This window comes from Bombus flavifrons, chromosome 7 (assembly GCF_040668555.2).
Source record: "Bombus flavifrons isolate JBK064 chromosome 7, iyBomFlav1_principal, whole genome shotgun sequence".
Classification (NCBI taxonomy): Eukaryota; Metazoa; Arthropoda; class Insecta; order Hymenoptera; family Apidae; genus Bombus; species Bombus flavifrons.
This window is the reverse complement of record NC_138448.1, coordinates 15,626,920-15,647,362: the sequence shown is the minus strand read 5'-3', so window position 1 is coordinate 15,647,362 and position 20,443 is coordinate 15,626,920. Positions and strand designations below refer to the sequence as shown.

Sequence of the window (20,443 nt, the reverse complement as noted above, 5' to 3'; positions counted from 1 at the left end):
GGGGCAGGCTTCCTCAGATCCGTATAGAATTGAGACGGCGTTCTATCGCCCATTTCTTCGTTCTCGAACTGTCAGTGTAGACTAGAACCGTTTGAGTCTGCGAATTCTGTACGAAGTTGTCTGTTGCTACTCGTCATTGTGAATGTTCACTTTTCGCACGTCGGTGTCACCAATGTAGAGGATCGTTTAGTCGTGTTCAACTCACGTCGGGGTTATCAATTTGTAGAGGTTTATGCGTAGAGGATGGTTGGTCAGTGAAGTTTAATGACGAGATAGTTCGTTGTCCGTGGCAGCGTATTCCTTTGATGATAATTGGGTCGTCGTGTCGATTAATCTTTGTCCGACGGTTGCACGTAGCTGCGACATTGTTTTGCTCGGAGTTTATTTATTCTTACGTTACGTGTTTCCCAACGATTTTGATACTCCGAGGCAAAACAACAACATGATTCGAATTGTCCACTAACTCGTGTGCCGCTACACAGAACAGACAGCAACGATACTTCTTCAGTAGACAAGTTATCACGAAGTTTGGGGATCAATGCATGTGATCTGAAAATCTTCGGAAAGCAACAGTTGGTAAAGAAGTACTATAATAATCATAATGAAGAAATTTTTCGGTTCCGTGTTAATAGCTGAATAATCGTTCTGTGCATTTTTGTGTCTTCGAATCTCCCATAAAAATCCGCGATCTAGTCGTAACGTATGACTTGAGATTTTAATTTTTAATTGAGACAGGTGCGTATCTATCTGAAAACAACAGCAGAGAATTAACGTATAACCGTTTCACCATGATAGTTACGGATTACATAGTAGATTATAATTATACAACATTTATAAATATCGGTAGATAGAATTGGAGAAGTAGACGCACTTGTTACGATGAAAAGAAAGCCGGCAGCTGTACGTCGGGATAACTGGTAGGTGATTCGAAGGAGCATAGGCGAGCAAGTATGTGCAAGTAATCGAAGAAATCAGCGCGAGTCTATCGGTATGGTAACATGAGCCGAACTTGAAAAGGGTGAAAGGAGTGGAAGAATTGGAAAGAGAATTACTTTGAGTTTACGGAGAGCATGGAGTATACAGCATAGAGGTTGTAATCGAATACGACAGTGCTAGGTGGAACTATACACGCACGTCCGGGTCATTAAAAGCGGTCCTTCTGAACCCTACAGACACCGCCATCACAATGCATCGCACTGGGAATAATATGCTCTATTTACAAATTAAAATATCAGATTTCAAAATATTCCATGTAGTATTTAATCAATATTGGCTCCATCTGCGTCTTTCTCGGGCTTTGTGTCGGCCTATCTTTTGCAACCATTGTGATAGATTTTCCGATCCTGTATTAGTTAATTATCATACAACAAATTTTATATATTGACATTGTATCGAGTGTCGGTAACATCAATCGCGTAATATTATTTTTAGAAGTAAGGTTAATAGAACGTGTTTCCATGATTATCTAAGAACTACGAACATCGGTATAATTTGAGATTTTATAGAACGAAAAGTATCCGAAAGATGTAGGTGGATATACGTATGAGTAATTTTTCATATTAGCCTAGAGAATTAGTTTCGACTTCGAGAAACATCAGATCACTTGGTATAATTGTAATTTTATAGTAGTACGAACGAAGTCAAAGTTATAACATGGAGTTCATAAAGGTTATAATACATGGGAAATATTGCAAGCATTTTTTCAGGTGATGTATTTTGTGAAAAAAATATACCAAGGTTTTTACAGTAAAAAAAAACGTCGTAAATTCTAGCTACACTTTTTAAAATTGTTTGCATGCGTATTCTTAAAGAGCAAAAAGCGTTACTTGGAGAAAAAAGGAAGTTGAAAAGTCAGTTTCCCAAGTAACGAATTTTTCTAAGTTTCTAGCGGGATCGTTTGTTTTCGAGAAAACATTGAATGTAACGTTTGAAACGTTTGTATCGTCGCGTATATTTTTTACATGATAGGTGAACAAATTTTGCTGACAGGAAGGTTCCTGTTTTATCTTCTTTCTTGAAGCGACCAAGCGTAAAAAGTTACCACTGTAAATTATTTCTCCGCTGCTTTTTTAACTGTTCCTTCTAACGGCAAAAAACTAGTTCCACTATCCTTTTCGAAGTAACGGAAAAAAAACTGTACCACTTTTAGCCAGTAAGACTTACTAAAAATTTTTACGACTGATTCTGAAAGAACGATAAAAAACAGTCGAGACTTCTCTTTCTTTACGGCACACCTTTCTATCGCGACACTTCTCGAACTAAAAATCCTTTTTACGGAAAGTAAATTTAACAGTACCGTTTTACCAGTCACTTCCTGCGTTTGTCATATTTATGTATACACGTGTACAATCAGGAGTAAAAATATCGCTAGAATTTTTAAAACGGAATAGCTGCTTTTTAAGATTGAACCAAACAACTTGAATTTTTTTTAAGAATTACCAGGTCCAATTTACCTGGTGACGTGTAAAAAATTTTCGGAAACACTGCGGTTGGTCGGAATCGCGGAAGATGATGGTAAAGGTGATTTTTTACGATCTTTTTATTCTTCTTCTTTTAGGCTTCTAATGAATATTTAAGCGGTAAATTTCCACGAAATCTATCGATGCGGAAACAAGGAAAATGCCATTTTTTCAAAAACTCTTTACGCATCGTCAGAAAAATTCAAATCGTTTGGTTCAATTAAAAAAAAAATTAATTCTGTTTCAAAGCGTGTGCCGGTACTTTTGTTCGCCACCGTATGTTCCCTCGTGATATTTTAATATCAGGTAACCGTAGATTTTTAGCAACGGATAAAGAGAGAAAGAGGAATTGCGATATTCTTAATAATCTTTCGCGACGACAATTATAAAGCGAAGAAAGTAGACGAATAAGAAATATACACAGCGTGGAAATTTTCTGTTTCGCGATTGGGGCGCGGATTACAGGGCGTCATGTAGAAACCGATACTCCACGCTCCATTGTCGTTTTGTAGAGGTACACAATATAAACGCAGACAGCCAGATTCTCGTTAAGTATGGCCTGAAGGCTCTAATTAAAATAACAAACGGAAAATTTGCGAGTTTCCATCATTTATGGAAAGTTCTGTTTCCAGTGTACTCCCACCGGCGCGCTTTGCTACAGGCAAACGACCCCCACGGAAATAGCGGTACCGCTTTGGTTCTAGTGTCTGTATATAAATGTTTCCATATTATTTCGTAGAATTACCTCGACGTAAGAGACATCGATATTCCGTTCTTACGTGAAGTGCCTATAAAACGTGACGACGCGCAACGAATATAAATGCAGCTGGCGTAAATAAACGAGAAAAGGAGAGATGAAAAATTCGTAAACGAAGGGCAATAGGAAAAAGGGCGGAGAAGTGGATTCTCTGTATCGTGTCGTGTAGAGGGATATAAATAAAGTCGATGAAACGAACTGTAGGAAGGGGCGAGTGAAAAATTACGAAGACGGATTAGAGAAATAAGAAAGAAATTTATATTCGGAGAGACTGAAAATAATAATAAAGAGAAAATAAAGTCTGTAGGGAAGACAAAGAGACGGAAAGGAGGGACGAGGGAATAGGGAAGGGAGTAACCGCGAAGAGGAGTTGGCGTTTTCATCGAAAAGGAAGGTTAGTTCCAGCGTCTCGTTACAGCGGTTGGTTGCTGAAAGCGTGGATGACGCGGAGGTGGCGTGAGGCAGGCGGCGGGTGAAAATTCCCGGAGGGTGAAGCGGTCCTGCCGTGTTTTTCGCCGATTGAATCAATTAAAGAGGAAAAACTCCCGGGGTAAAATATTCGAGACGTGTCCTTTCAGTCTTGTACCGCGAATACGTGCGTGCTCGTATGCCCGTACCAATCGAGACGCCGACATGATGGTTCGCCTTCGGAATTGCTGGACCTGCTGGACTTTGAACAATTATTTCTTTCTTCCTCTTTCTCTCTCCTCCTCTGTTTTTCTTCCTCTTTATTTCTCTGTCTGCTTTTCGAGAAAATAAGAACAACAATCGGAACGTTGTTTGAAAATGTCGTTACGATTGTATACATAGAATCCGTGACAATACGCGTTTCGCTACGTTCTTCTCCGACAACATTCTAACTATCATGGTAAACGTCATGATACAATCGTAGATGACCCAGAGCTACGAGATACGACTTAACAATTATTAAGCAAATGGGAAAACCCACTTCTTTACGTAGCTGTGCATTCGTGCATTATCGAGTACTTTTTCAATAATTTTTTCAATCTTCCAAGTATCGATTACTGTTTGTTCGAATTATTATTTAGAAATATAAAAAAAAAAAAAGAAAATAAGATAATAATAATAACAAATATATAAGGAACAGCCGAAGAAAGCGAACGCGTAGTGAACTTGTACGAGTAAATAACGTGTTTGTGAACGAACGAAGTGAACGAGATAACAGATATGTAATTTGATAGATTGATCGTTATCATTTACATAAATATGTAATCTAATAGAAGTGCAAATTGAAAAGGAACGAAGGGACAAGAGGAGGACGTTGTAAGTCAGTATCAGACAACAGAGTTTAATCTCTTAATTACTAAAGAGTAAGTTTGCATGCAGGCGTGCAGCATGTTAAAGTCGTTGCAAAGATTAGTGGTAACACTACTCTGATAAGTCTTCCATCCGGCTTGTTTGTTAAATAATATCATCGCTACTCGGATACAAGATTGCGAAAGTATCTCTTATTTCATCTGCGTGTACGCGATTCTGCTTAAATACCAGTTCATCTACGACACGGATGCAACAGCAGATGCAACAGGGAAGATCTTGAAAATTTCGTAAAATTTAATATCCGATAGTGACGTTCCCTGTCGATTTAAAACGGATTTATTAAACTACGGATGCCACGAAAAATATAAATATAGATTTTTTCACTAGTGAACTTATTGAAATTATTTATAAGAATGGAAAGAATCTTTTATCATTGTAATTGCGTACTATACTGTTAGAGGAACGCAATGAGATAGATTGTTAATCGTTTTATATTCGTTCAGGCCAGCAAGTATCTTTAGTTATTTTAATTTCTCTTAACATTACCCTTTATTACCCTACTTGTTTCTCTACTTTCACATGCGTGTACTTATGTATTAACAAGAATATATACTGTCGATCGATATAGTTTCGAATAAATTTTCTGTTTTAATAAGAAAAAGCATTATTTTCATTTTGTCTCGAGTATTACCGATATCGTTAAATTATATTATCTGTTTCAATTTTCGAATCGATCTCGAGCATATTATACAGGGTGGTTGGTAACTGGTGGTACAAGCGGAAAGGGGGTGATTCTACGCGAAAAAAGAAATCGAAAATATAGAATAAAAATTTTTCGTTCGAGGCTTTGTTTTCGAGAAAATCGACTTTGAATTCTCGCTCGGTACGCGTGCACTTTATCGCGTCTCGTTATAACGGACCTCACTGTAGATCGTTGTCTCGATGGAAAAATTAAAAGAAAAAAAAAATGTTTATTCTATATTTTCGATTTCTTTTTTCGCGTAGAATCGCCCCCTTTCCGCTTGTACCACCAGTTACCAACCACCCTGTATATTGTGATAAACAATTGTTCGAACAGAGAATATTCTTTCCACTAATAATATCGCTATGAATATTTAATATTCTACAATTTTTATATTTATTACAGAGAAAAAGATTTATTCCTGGTGAAACTTAGCCGTTGAAGTTAGCATATCGATCATAAACGAATAATCGCTGTATCTGCCTTTCTTTCTACGATGTTTATTATCTTACAGCTAAATACGTACATAGCAGTGCAATGTTCCAACATGACAAAGCTATATTTTTTTACTACCAATTTACAGTTGGCGTGATTCTATGATAATAACTTAGATACACACTTATATAAGGCATATAACAGAGCTCGCATGGGAAATGTTTACTCTTTATTGTTAACTCTCGAGGGTGTTACACACGGCACGATCTATCGCGAAATCCTTGTATTTTACGACAGATTTGACATTCGTATCAAAATTTCTGACGACCTGTCATCGACAACCGCATTGTTTCATCCATCCTAAGTGCGTATTGTTAGTAACAATATCGTCCGATTTTGGTTTAGTTTCAGTATCGACTGCTGTACGACAGAGAAGGAATCGTTATTTTTGGAAAAATTATGAGAAGCTATTTCCGATAAATTAAAAGCTACGGTATCTTCGACATTTTTAATTTACAGAATAGATTTATGGATAAATGATATTGCTTTTTTTGAAAGAACCTCTTGAAGGTTCTTACAGGTTCTGATAAGAAAATTGTAAAAGGTGATGTTTATTATTTCCTTCGCAACTCCTACCGATCGTGATTTCTTTACAATTTATTACGCGCGTTATTTGGTAAATTAATCCTTTAACTTGCCGAGAAAACTTGTCAGGTCGTTCGATCCAATTTCAAAAAAGTCATTTTTCTTTTAAAGTGTGTCCGAGTATGTCCTTTATATACTATTAACTTTGAATAAAAACAAATTTAAAATATAAAAATTCTAAAAAAGAACTAATAAAGTACCTAATAACGAAATACTTCAAACTAAAGATTTTTTTCTTTTTTTACCATTCAATTCCAATAAAAATGAAGTAAAAATTTTTTTCTAAAGTCTACAAATCTACAAAGCTAAAGACATTCTTTTCTAAAGATGTTAATACGACCGATTGTATGTACAACAAAGAACATGGTGAGGAGCGTCCGGTAGAAATTTGCTTTAGATCTTTACTAGATCAAATACTTTCCATTCTATTTTTATTATCTCGTATCAAAGGTAAAATTGTTGCTTGTTGAGAGTAACATAAAAAAAAAATGTGTTCATAGTGATATTTGATCGTCTCGTGTGCAAAAGGACTGTTAAAACAACCTACTGTTCACGAGGTATCGCGAAATTAATTGTTGATAAAATAAATAACGTTCGATAAATCTAATTATATATCATAAGATCTATATATAAGTTCTCCAATCTATTCGTTGTATCTGTAATAATTTGATAAATGTATGTTTTAGAGAAATTGTTTGTCGTAAGTACAGGTAAGCAAATTTCGGAACAATTACTTGTGACAACCTATGAACGGTCGGAAAGGATCGATTCAGCAGATATTGAAATCGACCGACGGATTCCTAATTGACAGTTTCACGTGATACTGCACTGTTTCAACTTCAACGACGATTTCAACGTTTACTCGCTGCTCTTACAAGTATTTATGAAACTATAAAACCTATCTTTAAAACGTTAATTATAAGCCACCCGATATCGAAGTTTAATTTCGTCGATTTCTCTCTTGTAATTCTTATTTTTGTCCTATTATTATAATTTGTTTAAATTATGCCTGGTAACCTCGTTTAAACGCAGCAATCGACGATCTTTTAGTTTCTTGGAACGGAGGAAATAAGAAATTTTCTTTTTTTTTTTTAACTTTCGTAGGTTGCTAGTTCTTGCGGAAGATTTTAATTTAAAATAAAATTCGAAGCTTCTGTTTAAAAACAGATATATTTTAATAAAGATACAACCGAAACGCTTGATAATTATATGTTTTAAGAAACATCTAGAAACATGATTTTAATGCGATCTTATTTATCTTGATATTAAGTTGGTCTATACATATACGCACGTTGATTTTACTATTTCCAAAAATTATTCAATTTTATTATTCTACGTTTATAAAAATCATTAAGTTCTGTGGCGTCGAATAACCGTAATTCGCTTGTTTTTATTTAACGTGATGTGCGACAATTACATAACAAAATTTACAGCATGTATCCTTGTTAATTTCAGAATTGAAACGTAACATTTCGTATGCACGAATCCTAATATCATCGGCAAAACGATTAGATATGGCATTGTAACGTTTAGTTTTTGTTTACTTGGCATAAAGCACAATGAATACAAATACGAGTCTATTAAAGGGTACCAGAAACCCGCTGCGCTATTCAGTCGTACGGATTATGATCGCGATTTTACTCCCGTTTATTATGTAATGCGTATACTTAACTCCCTATGCGCAAGTGTCGAAGGGATGGAAAGGTTCCTGTCGAGAATGTTACGCATGTGCCACGTACATTAAAATCTTACGTTTCGTCGTTATATTTTGGTCTTTTTTTCGTATGATTTTTATCTTCTAATATGAAAATATCCGAAGCTCGTGATTTCGTGCAATAGGTTTCACGTTATCTAGCGTTGTTTTCGTCACAGTGGTATTAACTTTGACGAGTTTTCCGATTCATGTAGATAAAGAGAATCGTCTCGATGCCCTTGTTGTTCTCTATGAAAGCTAATTTTAGCGAGTGAGCTAAACCCCACTATTCTCTATTACAGATAGTCGACAAGATACGTTATAGGAGATTGTATCGTGCAACGTATCGCGATAAAAGATATTCAAATTGTGTATCAATTAACTTGTTTCTCGTCAGAGTCTACTAAAAGAGGGTTACGCGAGAAAAGGTTAAAAAGAAGAATTTTCAATTCTTTCTATAAATTCGACCATAGTGAATTTGGGACGTATCGAGTCAAATTCGTACAGTTAGTATGTGAAAATTAGTCAACGACATATTTAGCGCTTTACTCTGTTACGCAAGCGACGATATCATGGAAAGAATGGATCGACAACGAAGGCAGTGTATTTGAACGTTTGAACGTTTAAGTAGATTTTTAAAAGATCGCGAATTCGTTTGACGCGACGACTGCAAAGTTTTATAGAAACCGAGGGTGGTCATTTCGAGCATCTTCTACGAAGCTAAAGGTGTCGCGGATTATTATAACGCAAGAGTGGCTATAACTTTCAAAACAAGATCAAGCGCAAAACCCATGGCTGTATGAATCTTCTCCTTTTTCGTTTTTGCGTTCCCTGTCCGTTTCTGAGGTGAAGAAATTTAAAGCCGACTGCGCGTACAAGTGAAAATAGAACGTTGATCTCGATAAACACGTAGAGATGAACGAAATCTGTGGCTTGTGCTCCTTTTCGTATACGATGATCGCTCTATTCCGTCTTGAACCGTAAAAATATAATATTCTAAACCGTGATTGTTTTTAAGTAATAGTTACACGATATTTATATGCCGAAGTTTTACGATCGTAACGTAATTACGGTTAGTAGAAAGTCCGTGCAATATAACGTGATGAATAGTTTGACAACGAGGATCGCGATTCAGTCACACTTTACAATGTTACCCGGTAGTTGTGGGGAATTTTCACCTTCCACGGGAAACAACGGTTGTTTGCAAACCATATTAATGGGACAATAGTTAGGTATGGTAAAGAAAAATTTCTTGGTTTCGTTTTACGATTATTTATACGCAAACATAACGACCATCGTTGACCAAAAGGAAATACAGGTTCAATAAATTCTACGTTGATCTTGTTTCTTCCCGGGGTTATGGACAGGTTAGGCCTGTTCCTTTTCGAGAAAGTTTTAAGGTGAAAGTCCTTCGCTCTACCATTTACTATCCTTGGTCATATTTCCTTTTGTCGAAACGTTTACAACGATCGTTAGATTTTACTACTCGCGTCTACGCAATTGGTCAAAACTTGTTGACAATTTTCGTGGTAACCCAATGAGTTTCGCGAGAAAGATTAAGGAAATAAATCTCGTTTACGAGAGATTCCTGTCATAATCCTGAAATGCTATCTCCTTTTGGACGTAACGCGTTCGAAGAAACAGGGACGAGATTACTTCGCGGGCTAAACGTTCGAATCAATGTTAATAGCTTTGCGTAGATACGATTTTATAAGAGAGAAAAAAAGAATAGCTCGATATTCCTCTAAATTTTATCATGTTATGACACACGAAAAGCATAATGAGCGGTGCTGGACGACGTAGGGGGGTGACGACTTTCTATGGTATCATTGGTGGTCCATGCATATGTAAAGATTCTTCGAAAGGGTTTCTTCTGTAGCACACTGGCTCCAGAGATACAAAAGGGGCTTCCCTTTCGCGTGTTCCTGCATTTGTTTTATGTAACCGAGTTTATGTCACTCTACCCAGGCATCGTTCGCAATCATCCGGCAGTGTTTTATATAAATTTTTAACTTGATTACACACAAGAAGCTCGGCACATGAGAGGTCTCTCATCGCGCTAGCTGATTGAATAATACAACGCCCTTCGAGCTTCGAAGCTGTATTCAGAGCGCACAGTTTTAAAGAGTCTAATTAAATTTTTCTTTTTCATTCAAGAACGAATAACATTCTTCTCTATCGTGCGCTAGATAGATAAATAGATAGATAGTTAGATAGAGAAGATTTTCGCAAAATTCATTTAATATATTTTTCATTCGATCGTCCAAGATGTCACAGTTTACCGCGTTATTTACGCAAATACGCGCAATTGTTGTTTCGTTATTCGAGACAGTTAGATGGAGAAATGAAACACAAAGTTTCATGAAAAGCGTACAAGATTACACGGACGAATGCGATTTTGTCGTTCGACGCAGAGAACAAAGATCTGACAAAAGGGAAAAGTACAGGCGTAGCAAGGAAATAAAGGTAAAAGAGGCTGAGGAAGAAGAAGAAGAGAGAATCGAAGGGTAGCCTAGATCACGGAGGCAATACGCGTGGCAAAGTATGCCACATTTCCAAATGGTGTTCCGAACGAACCGGTACGTGTTTGGATCGTTTTTAAGAGGGCACCGTAAATTTTGTGGCCCAGCAGGGTCGTAAACTCGAACCGAACCGAACAAACGGTCCTCGCGAGGTAGGGGTGCCACCAATTCACAGGGGGTAGGACGCGCGCGCGCGCGCGCATGCCATGCCACGCCACGCCGTGCCATATCGCGTCGCACCACGCCAACAGACATCGCGCTGGACTGCCTCGTACTGCCTCACAGCATGCCACGGATGCGCATCTTATTCTCTCTTCCCTTTTCATCCTTTCTCTTTTTTTCTTCCCTTCGTTCCTGTCCATTGCTTTGCCACCACCATTGGTGAAAGTTTGACAACTTTGCATCTCTTTACTCTTCTACTGTACATCGCTATTAGTAGGCGATAGTAATCGATGACACCGGTGAAAACGTTTTTCCTATCAGGTTGGTTCTTTACCTCTTACTTTGCCTTAGCTCTTTGGGAAAAATGTCATTCGAATAACTGAAAACAGATCAAAATAACGAACGTGCTAGTATCCATTGGAAGAAATATTCAAAAGAACGAGAAGTTATTTCTATAAGAGAAATTCGTTTAAACGAAACAAATTTATAATATGAGTAAGGTATTATCGTTTCTTCAAACTTCCGTTGGCTACCACATTCGTTCGTAGAGGACGATGCGAAATACGTGTACGACAGGTATGAAACTACCTTTGGTGTTAAATGAAACACGATTTTGTTCTGTAAGGCTTTCGATTGACGATTATCTTTTAAAAATGAATGATCTTTCAACGTATGTTTTTCATAAATACTCACGTACACGCTATTTAATATATATATGAAGCTTGAAACGTTCGTGTACCCGCTACGCTTATTTTAACTTTCTAAAACTTTGTAAAATATATTTCTTATACCTGGTTTACTTTTTCGCTTTTCTTAATTATATCATTATTCTTGCAATGTTTAACAAGGTTTAAAAGGTTACATACTATAACAATATACATATTAATGGGAGAGTAAACAAATCGACGCGACGTTTGGAAGAATATCCAAACAAACGTGCGATAGTAAATAAATAAACGACTGATGTAACAGCTAGTATATGAAATTAGGGTTTTTCAACTACGATCTAAGGATAAAATAAAAGGAAATGTCGAAAAAGAATGAAAAATGTCGACTTTCTTAGACGTATACTGCATCCTCGCAGGTTTGGTTCCGATATGAAATCATAACTGGCTAGTGGTTGTTTGAACAAAGTGTAGGCGTTCGTAAAATATAAAAACAAGGTACGAGAAAAAGGAGTGAACATTAGGAGTGATTTATTATTTTTGCAGAGGTTTCCAAATTTTTTGAGGTACATCGAAAAGTTTTCTGGTCATCGAAATGCGGTAACCGAGGAAACAACTCTTGGCTTACCGCATGTGCCATAAAAATGTTGGGTTCCTAAAAATTTGATGGAAACGAAGGAAAAAGAAAAAAAAAGCGATGGCAAGATGAGAGATACGGTAGCTGTTTTGTGGCCCTCTATAAAAGTTATACGATAGGACCTGGGTTGCTGCAAGGTTTGAAAGTTTTGGCACTGTGAATGATTTGTGGGACTGCTCTGATCGGACCTAACCATAGTTTTTCCTTCGTTTCTTCGTCTTTCCTAAAAAAAGAAAAAAAGAATTTGTAATAGTTTCCAGAATTAATTCTTCCTCCACCTAAAAATGCGTGAAGGTATAAGAAGAGCGTGCAATATCGAGTTATACAGAGTGGTTACAGAGTTATACTGGCGGCAATAAAAATTATTCTATATTTTCGACTTCTTTTTTCGCGTAGAACCACCCCCTTTCCGCTTGCACCACCAGTTACCAACCACCCCGTATATAAAATAAAAACTGCCGACATAGGATAGGAATTTACATCAGTTACGACACAAGGATACGCAATAAGCGAATATCTAGCTTAAAAAATCATTATAGTTAAACGCAATTCGATCGTACAGTGAAGAAACATAAATTAACGTAAAACGTATATTTTTTACAATGGCTAAAAATTAAGCGTCAGCGAATTGCTTCTCGAGAACTGATACAATTTCCTTCTTTATCGAATTCTTCCAATCTCAGAACTTGTATGTTATTCGATTGCAAATGCTCTTTTCGATACTGTTTTCTCAAGAAGTATTTCACTCTCGTTATTACTTCTCAAATCGCGTTATGCAGCGTCCTACTGTACTTTCGTATTAGAACAGATAAAGCTCAACAGATCTAATATCGATTAAGTCTTATTATCGTTTAAGTATGGCCTTCGCCATACATGTTGAGTCATAGAGAATCCTATCGTAAGCAACTAATTCTTACACTTTTATACAGTGTGAATTATACAATGTGAATGTGTAATACAATGTGAATAAAACTCGATGTGTATGTACATAACTAACTTCGTACGTATTTTCAAGCTCTTGAATCATTCTTGATGATCGTGGGCGATTGGAGAAAAATGGTAGCTCTGTCATATTTGTACAAGCACGTAGTGTGTACGTATCATTCGTACGTTGTGCCTGTAAGAGATGAAACGCAGAGTGTTGGCAATTATTATAGTACAAGGACGTGAAAGTTACGCATTAGACAGTCGCTCTTGTGATTCAGAAATTTCTTTCACTTTCGAACGTCGCTGTCCAGAGGGAATAGTCAGAAAACGAATATTTGCAACGTCGAGGTAATGTAAAGTGTACTTTAAATTTGAAAAAGCGAACAATAATCGATACAAGGTGTTAATTAAACTTTCATCGGTGTTTTTGTGCTTGGTATTTTGTTAACGTTACGAGAACATTTTGCAACTTCTTTTCAGAGCGAATAATTCGGTGGAATACTATGTTCCTACAAGTACAAATTGTACAAGTTATATGTGTATTTTTATAACGAACGGCGTAAAGTATTTGTTCGAGGAGAATAATTCTATATGAAACAGCAAACATCGAGTGAAAGTGTACCGAATGTTTATAAACTTAGGGTAACATCAGACCAAAATACTCGCAGAAAATGAAAAATATACAGTATAGAAATAACAAGACGAAAGGTTAGAAGTTGGTGTAAGAAGGTTTATGCGAACATAAAAGGAGTGATTGTTCAGCATCGAGCGTGAGTTTTATGCGACTATGTGCTCTTATATCTGATACGGTATTTCGTTTTTAATAATTTCTATCGAAAAACTCGACGCACGTTTTATTCAATTTCCGATAGATCTGATTTTTATTAATATTTGCCATTCCTTGTACGGTTAAACAGCCAAGAATCGCCATCGAACTCGACAAGATTCGACAGAAACTAACAAACTCCATAAGATTAGATAGAAACTGAAGATAGTTGCTACGAACTTTAACAAAAAAAAAAAAAAAAAAAGATACTTGCGCAATTATGCCAAAGAATTTTATGGATAAATAAGATCCATGGTAGAGGTTCGTGGAAAAATTGTACGTCAGCGAGAGAAATAAACTACTGTTTGAATATTTTTTACTGCTCGCTATACGTACACTCGAAGCAACCTTTTGTTCGCTTCTTAGCAGCGTCATTTGATTTCGAAACTCGTCACTGGCATACATCATTGAATTGGAGCTATATGTATATCTCATTTCTCACTGTTAAACATATGCACACACACATATGCGTTGGCTTACACTCCATTCCTTTTCGGTATAAAAGTATCAGCTCTCTCCTGCAGCGTTCAGTTTCTGGTTGACTGGCGTTCTTACAGTGTCTTTTCTTTCTTTGCAATTTGATTTCTTTTTGTTTATTTTTGTCGTTAGTTCTTTGACTGATATCTCGATCATATAGTTTCTCTTACTACACCATTAAGAAACATTAAGAAAAGCTTCATGGAAAGAGTTCTTAATATAACGCCAGGTATGTCGAGTTGTATTTTATAATAAAAAAGTAAACATAGTAAAAGATGCACTTTAGAACGGCAGATTCGAAGCGAATCTTAGAGTCGAAGGGTTCGGTACGTTTTTACGAAGTTAAATTTATTAATTGTGATAGAGATAGTACGCGATGCCTGAGTCGTGGAAAACGTGACGCTTGTGAACGATACGCTTGCAATGATTATGTCTCTCGTTAAAGAGAAAGGCAGAGCGTAGAGCGTAGAGAAAGGGAGCATTGTATAACGTAGCGTTTCAAAGACACGCGATGAATGCAGCAAATGCAATAAATGCCGGAGAAACGTAATAAAAAGATAAGTAAAGTAAATAAGATCGCGGAAGTCTCTTCTAGATTATCAGACGTATTTGATACAATAGCAAATATAATTTCGAAATTATCACGATAAACGTTATTTAGTATTTTGCAAAAGTAAAATGCAGGTACCCCAGTATCGACGTAGGTTTTATATCGAATTCAACCGTATGTTCGGAAAGAAATATATATATTGTATAATATATTATAGAAATATTTTCAGAATGGAAGTAAGTCATTTGAAAATCGATGAAGCCATCATCGAGACAGCCCTTCGAAACAAGTTGTCGGATGAAACTGTTAGAGTTTTGGAGATCCAGTTAAACTGTATGTCGGAGAAAGGATTAAACTTTCTTAGTGATCTGTATAAAGCGCACATCAGATATACAGCTTCTTCAACCAAAAAGAAAGAGGAAACGAAGTCGGAAAGATCAATCAGTTTGGTTATTAAAGCCGAACCTCTGAGGGAACTGTCGCGCGACATCGTTCGTCAACAAAATCTGTTTCTCATCGAATTGAAAGTTCTGCGTGACGTTCTGCCCAAGATGAAGGAATTTGTTTATCATCAACTCGGTCCAAATTTATTATGCGGTTTCGACGATCCTCGCATTCTTGTTATGGAAAACTTGATAAACAGAGGATTCATTATGAAGGATCGTCAGAAAGGATTGTCGGTCGAACACTGCCGTTTAGTCATAGAACAACTTGCGAGATTACACGCTGGATCTGTCGCAGTTCTCGAAAAGGTACGGATCGCACCTTATGTTTTAAGCTGTATCTAAACGTTGCGTAAAAATCAAGTGTAAAGATCATCGTAGCGTGATTCTGGATCTATGCAGCATCTGTAAAAAAATGTTCGTGTACAATTCACTTGGAGCATGATTTACAAGGTTAAAATTTTCCACATTCATCAGTGATCCGAAATTCAAAAATTGGCGGTTCGGCCGATTATGGTGAGATGGAATATCATTACGCGCCATTAATTTCGTCTAAGAGATAAGAGCGTTGCACTTGTTATCGGTGTAAGCAAATAAACGAGGCCGATAATATGGTTTCCAGTAATTCCTGCCCACGCGTTAATTGCTCAGCCTTTTCTATTAAATCTTTCGACTCTTGCGGATTTCTGACGGCCGAAGTTCCGTTATTTTGTCGATCCAGGATGATACTACTCGAGAAACTGCTTCTATTTGTAAATAACACACGTTTCAAAAAGCGCGGTTCGCGCTGCAGCGAACTATCTTTATGTAAGTCCGACGGTGGTGAATAGGCACGAGAGTAGAAGCTATAATTAACTTGTTCGTTTTTACGTCAATTGGTACGGAGTCGACTTTGTTCCTTCGAGACTTTTTATTCTCACGACGAGTAGTTTACGACACGATGAATAGAGAGAAATGTGACATTGAAATTATAGCGTTCGAGGGCAACTTTCCACCAACTTCTTTTTACGAATCTCCACCGATCCGGAGGTTTACAGTCAGGCTACGGTGTTTTTTATATTTACTTGTTATTTACATATTTTTACATACATGGAAAGCAGTAGAACCTCGTTTATCCTAACTAATGTCATTACAGTACTATAGTTTACCGACAATGTATGCGTTCCAGGACGCCTATTATCCGATTATACTTCATACGTGTGACGTAACGAATTAATGTTTTCGGCTGAGTATTTACAAATCTCAGCTCGTTGAACTTACAAGGGAAGCTTCAGACCTGGTTCTCGCGGATTTCAACGAAATCGAACGTGGCGGTAGCTTTATACGCGAAATAAACATATCCGTAGTTTTATCCTCGGATGATCGATCAATTCTGAAGATAAGATAATATCGAAGATATTTCAATTTTAACGTTGTTGAACTTATGGTATAAAAGACTTGTTTGTTTATGTTCTCCTTATGTTTTGTCGAAGCTTCTCTTGTTAGTTTTACCGAAACTTTGTGTTCAAACAAACGAATAGCAAAGTTCAGTTATATGGACATTGTCTTCGATTATGCGAACAAAGAGACAGCCAAGGAGGGAAGAACCAGTGCGCTCCTACTGAACTTTCGGTTTAAACAAATTAGACTTCTCAAACTCGTTTATCACATTTCACGTGTATTTGAAATTCTTGAGCGAGGCGATTAGCATTATCCGTTGCGTTGGATCGTATTTCTACGTCGGTGTATTCGATCGCCATTTAAAATTACCGATCTTCGCGTTCGTAACTATTTGTGGCAGCTACGTATAAAAATCATCCATCGTTTAACCTCAGGGTGGATCACGCGAAATAATTTTATATCAACCGTCGATAACAGCAAATTAGTATATTTTTTATTACACTCCTCGGTTACTCGTCGCAACTAATGGTTACGTTTTTGATAAATTATTTCTCCTGCATGTCTGAAATCTTGCAAATTTTTAGGTGATATTAATTCGAACGAATTTTTCAGGATCCACAGATAATTGAATCTTTTATAGATACTGGCATCGTGTCGACCAAATGTCCGAAAGCTTTTATACGAATGATGGAAGTAAGCCTTCTACGAATAGCTAACGAAATACAAAAATGGTCGAGCGAAAAATACGCGAGTGCGGCGAATAAGCTGATTAAATTGTCGCCAACTATCGGAACGCGTTGTATCGATGCGTATAATTACGACGTGGATGAATTCTGCGTACTAAATCACGGAGATTGTTGGATAAATAATCTAATGTTTCGAGAAAACGAAAAAGGCCAACCTATCGAAGTCTTATTGGTAATACGTGTTCCATTACAACGTACACGGTGTTATACTCTCTTGTAAAAAAGACGCAGTCACGACAGAAGTATAAAACATATAAGAAACGTAAATATATCGACAAGTTGCCGATATATTTTATTTTCATCGACTAGCGATAAATAGGTCTATTATAAAGAAATGTATCAGGAAAAATTAAGAGGGCGACGATGAAAATTTATGTGGCGTTTTGTATGATACGTTCGTCTTATCTTAGTCATAGTCGAGTCGATATAGAGAAACTTGGAAAATAAATACGCATTAACATTTTAGAATAGTTTAAGATAAACGATTCTCTATCATATGAAAACTAAGCCACCGGATCGCGTTCCTTATGAATCAGAATTTTTGTTTTCCTTTCTCTGGTTTTACCATAGAGTATTTTCCAGGTCGATTATCAGATGGCTGTTTACACGTCTCCAGTTATCGATCTGTTGTACTTTTTGAACATTTGTCCAGAATTTCACGTAAAGTACGACAACGACGATTATTTTCTAAAACTTTATCTGCATACTTTGCAAGAGACTATGAAAAATATCGCTTGCAAGAGAAAACCGCCCACGATGGAGCAGTTAAAAGAAGCGATACACAAAAGAAGAATATACGCTGTTTTCTCTGGAGTCGTGCTTTATTTACGAATGATGGGAAGTAAAGAGGATACCGAAGATTTCGAGGAATTATTGACCAAGTTGTTAGGTGAAACTAAAATGGATGTTTTCAGAAACCCAGACGCGGTGAAACTAGCGCATAAGATGATCCCAATTATGAATGAAAGAGGTTACTTCGACTGAAACAGTTTGTTTTAGCTATTAAGATAAAAGAAGATTATTTATTCTCGATCGTATTCGGCATTATTTTCTAACGTTATTATGCCTATATATATTGCCATCGTATCTTGTAAAACGTGGCTACAAATACGGTGTCTCGCGAAAGTATTCGACTATTTATCACGCAACCTTTTATACGAATATAATATTACGTGTATTATAGAAAACATTTTGAAATTCCGTCCGCACTGAGACGCGGCTCGTTTGTTGCAAACATACACTTTGCGAAAAATTAATATACAGCGTGGATAGAAATCTGAAACGTACATTGAACGACGTACAGATACTCTCGCTACATATTGTAGCTTATTAAGATAGCGAATAACAGACTGTTCGAGTATCCACTTTGCTACCGTATCTGATATCTCGTAACTTCTATTTACAGATTCGTCTCGAGCTTTTCCAATATGCGTAATCGCGATAGTCTCAGGTAGTCACAGTGCCAGCGAGATTTCAAAATGTTTCGTATAACAGAGACATAAAAGACAGGGAATAATTTCTAGAAGAGTTGAAATATTTTTGCCAACTACTGCCGTACATAAGAATAGAACATTCTATAAAATTCCAACATTCTTACTAAATTAATTCTTTTTTCGTTCTTTCGATCCTGGGATATATCTTCTCCACGGTTTTACGTTAAAAGTAAAGCGAAGAACTTTCGATATATAACGCTGCTCGAAGTCGAGTTTATCGAGTTTATCATGAACGTTGCGATATATGGAAAAATTGTAATCTCCAGGAGAATATCATTGTATGTGAAATTTGTATCGGAACAATTAAATATACGATATTAAAACATAGACGCGTACGTTATATCGTAGAAACGAAATCCCTCAACGCTTTTAACCGAATATCTATGAAATATCGCATCGCATCTCGTTGCTGCTTTTCCATAGAACCATTTGAAAGACGACGCGTTTCTTCGATCAACGATTAAAAGGGTTGAAAATAGTAAATCTCGATTAACGAAGAAGCTAATCGCCAGTGTCGATCCAAGTTGTAAAATCGTCTGGAGATGCAGCGAAGAAAAAATTGTACGAACCATTGGACACACTGGATGTACTTTCAAAAAGATTCTTGGAGGGTAAGCGTGCGACCTTGGCGGTCAGCCGGTAGCAATTGATTTATTGTAGGGCAGTAAAGCACTAGGCTAAAAGGTCTCTGAAAGCATCGTCTTGGTAACCTACATCGTGAACAGAGAAATTGTTGTGGCAAGCCTCGATGGGGTGGCCTTTGCCTCGAGCAGGAACTACACTATCGGGCAAGGAAGAGAAATCCGCGATGGAACAGAAGTCATCTGCACGAGAGAGGCCTTTTTGCAACATCCGTCACTGTTTCTCCCTTTTGGTCTCTTCTCCCTTTAGTCTAGTTGGCCAACGACCTGTCTACCTTTCTTGTTTGCATTGACCTGAAAAATGTACGTAGTCGACCGAGAGTCGAGGGATTCGTAAATCATAGTGGAAAGGCGAATTGGAAAAATTCAGTAGTCGATTTTCGGTTCTCCGCACGAGGTATGAGAAAGTTGGAGCGAAGATGCAGCGTCGAGGGTAAAAATAAGACATAATAGAAAAACTAGACGCCCGTACAGTATTCAGGTTATTCGGTCGTCAGTGGCAGAAAATTCCGGTAGCTGCCCGCGATTAGTTCCGAATCGGTTCGGAAATTACGTTACAGTAGAAACTTTGCGTTCCTCCTACTTTCGCATTTTCCGCTCGATTTCGCACTTGCGACAAAAAAGTATCTTACTTCGTGAATACCGTGTGAAAGTTTATTATCGAGCGAATCTTGTCGGGAGTTTCCCCGTTCATCGAAAAAGTAAAATAAATTGCGGAAAAATTATAATTTCGATGCTTGTCTCTTTCGACGCGTACAGAATGTGCCAGCGATCGTGGCACAATCGGCGATAGGGCGATTCTTCGCGAAAAGTTTGGCAATTTATCAGGCAGATATACTTTAACCTTCGCTGATTAACGACCAGGTGCGACTAAATGATCAACGTCATTCTACACGTGAAAATACGCTAAATATGTCAAACAAATTCTACCAAATGTCCAAATTGGACAAATTGTGAATGTAAAA

At 37.1% G+C, this 20,443-nt stretch overlaps 1 protein-coding gene across 5 annotated transcripts; it reads left to right on the top strand.

The window, feature by feature from the left end:
* Positions 1 to 5,892: 5,892 nt before the first annotated feature.
* Positions 5,893 to 19,164, top strand: LOC138181534 (uncharacterized). Of its 5 annotated transcripts, none has more exons than XM_069116388.1 (5): positions 5,893 to 6,035; positions 7,003 to 7,193; positions 15,005 to 15,527; positions 17,211 to 17,516; positions 17,927 to 19,164. In XM_069116388.1, the coding sequence occupies exons 3-5, from the start codon at positions 15,006 to 15,008 to the stop codon at positions 18,326 to 18,328; spliced, it is 1,230 nt and encodes a 409-aa protein (XP_068972489.1). In that variant the 5' UTR covers positions 5,893 to 6,035; positions 7,003 to 7,193; position 15,005; the 3' UTR covers positions 18,329 to 19,164. The 5 variants fall into 5 exon arrangements, with proteins under 5 accessions (XP_068972489.1, XP_068972490.1, XP_068972485.1 ...); XM_069116389.1 differs by having other exon boundaries at positions 5,914 to 6,035; positions 7,027 to 7,193; XM_069116384.1 differs by lacking the exons at positions 5,893 to 6,035; positions 7,003 to 7,193 and adding an exon at positions 13,107 to 13,270.
* Positions 19,165 to 20,443: the final 1,279 nt, after the last annotated feature.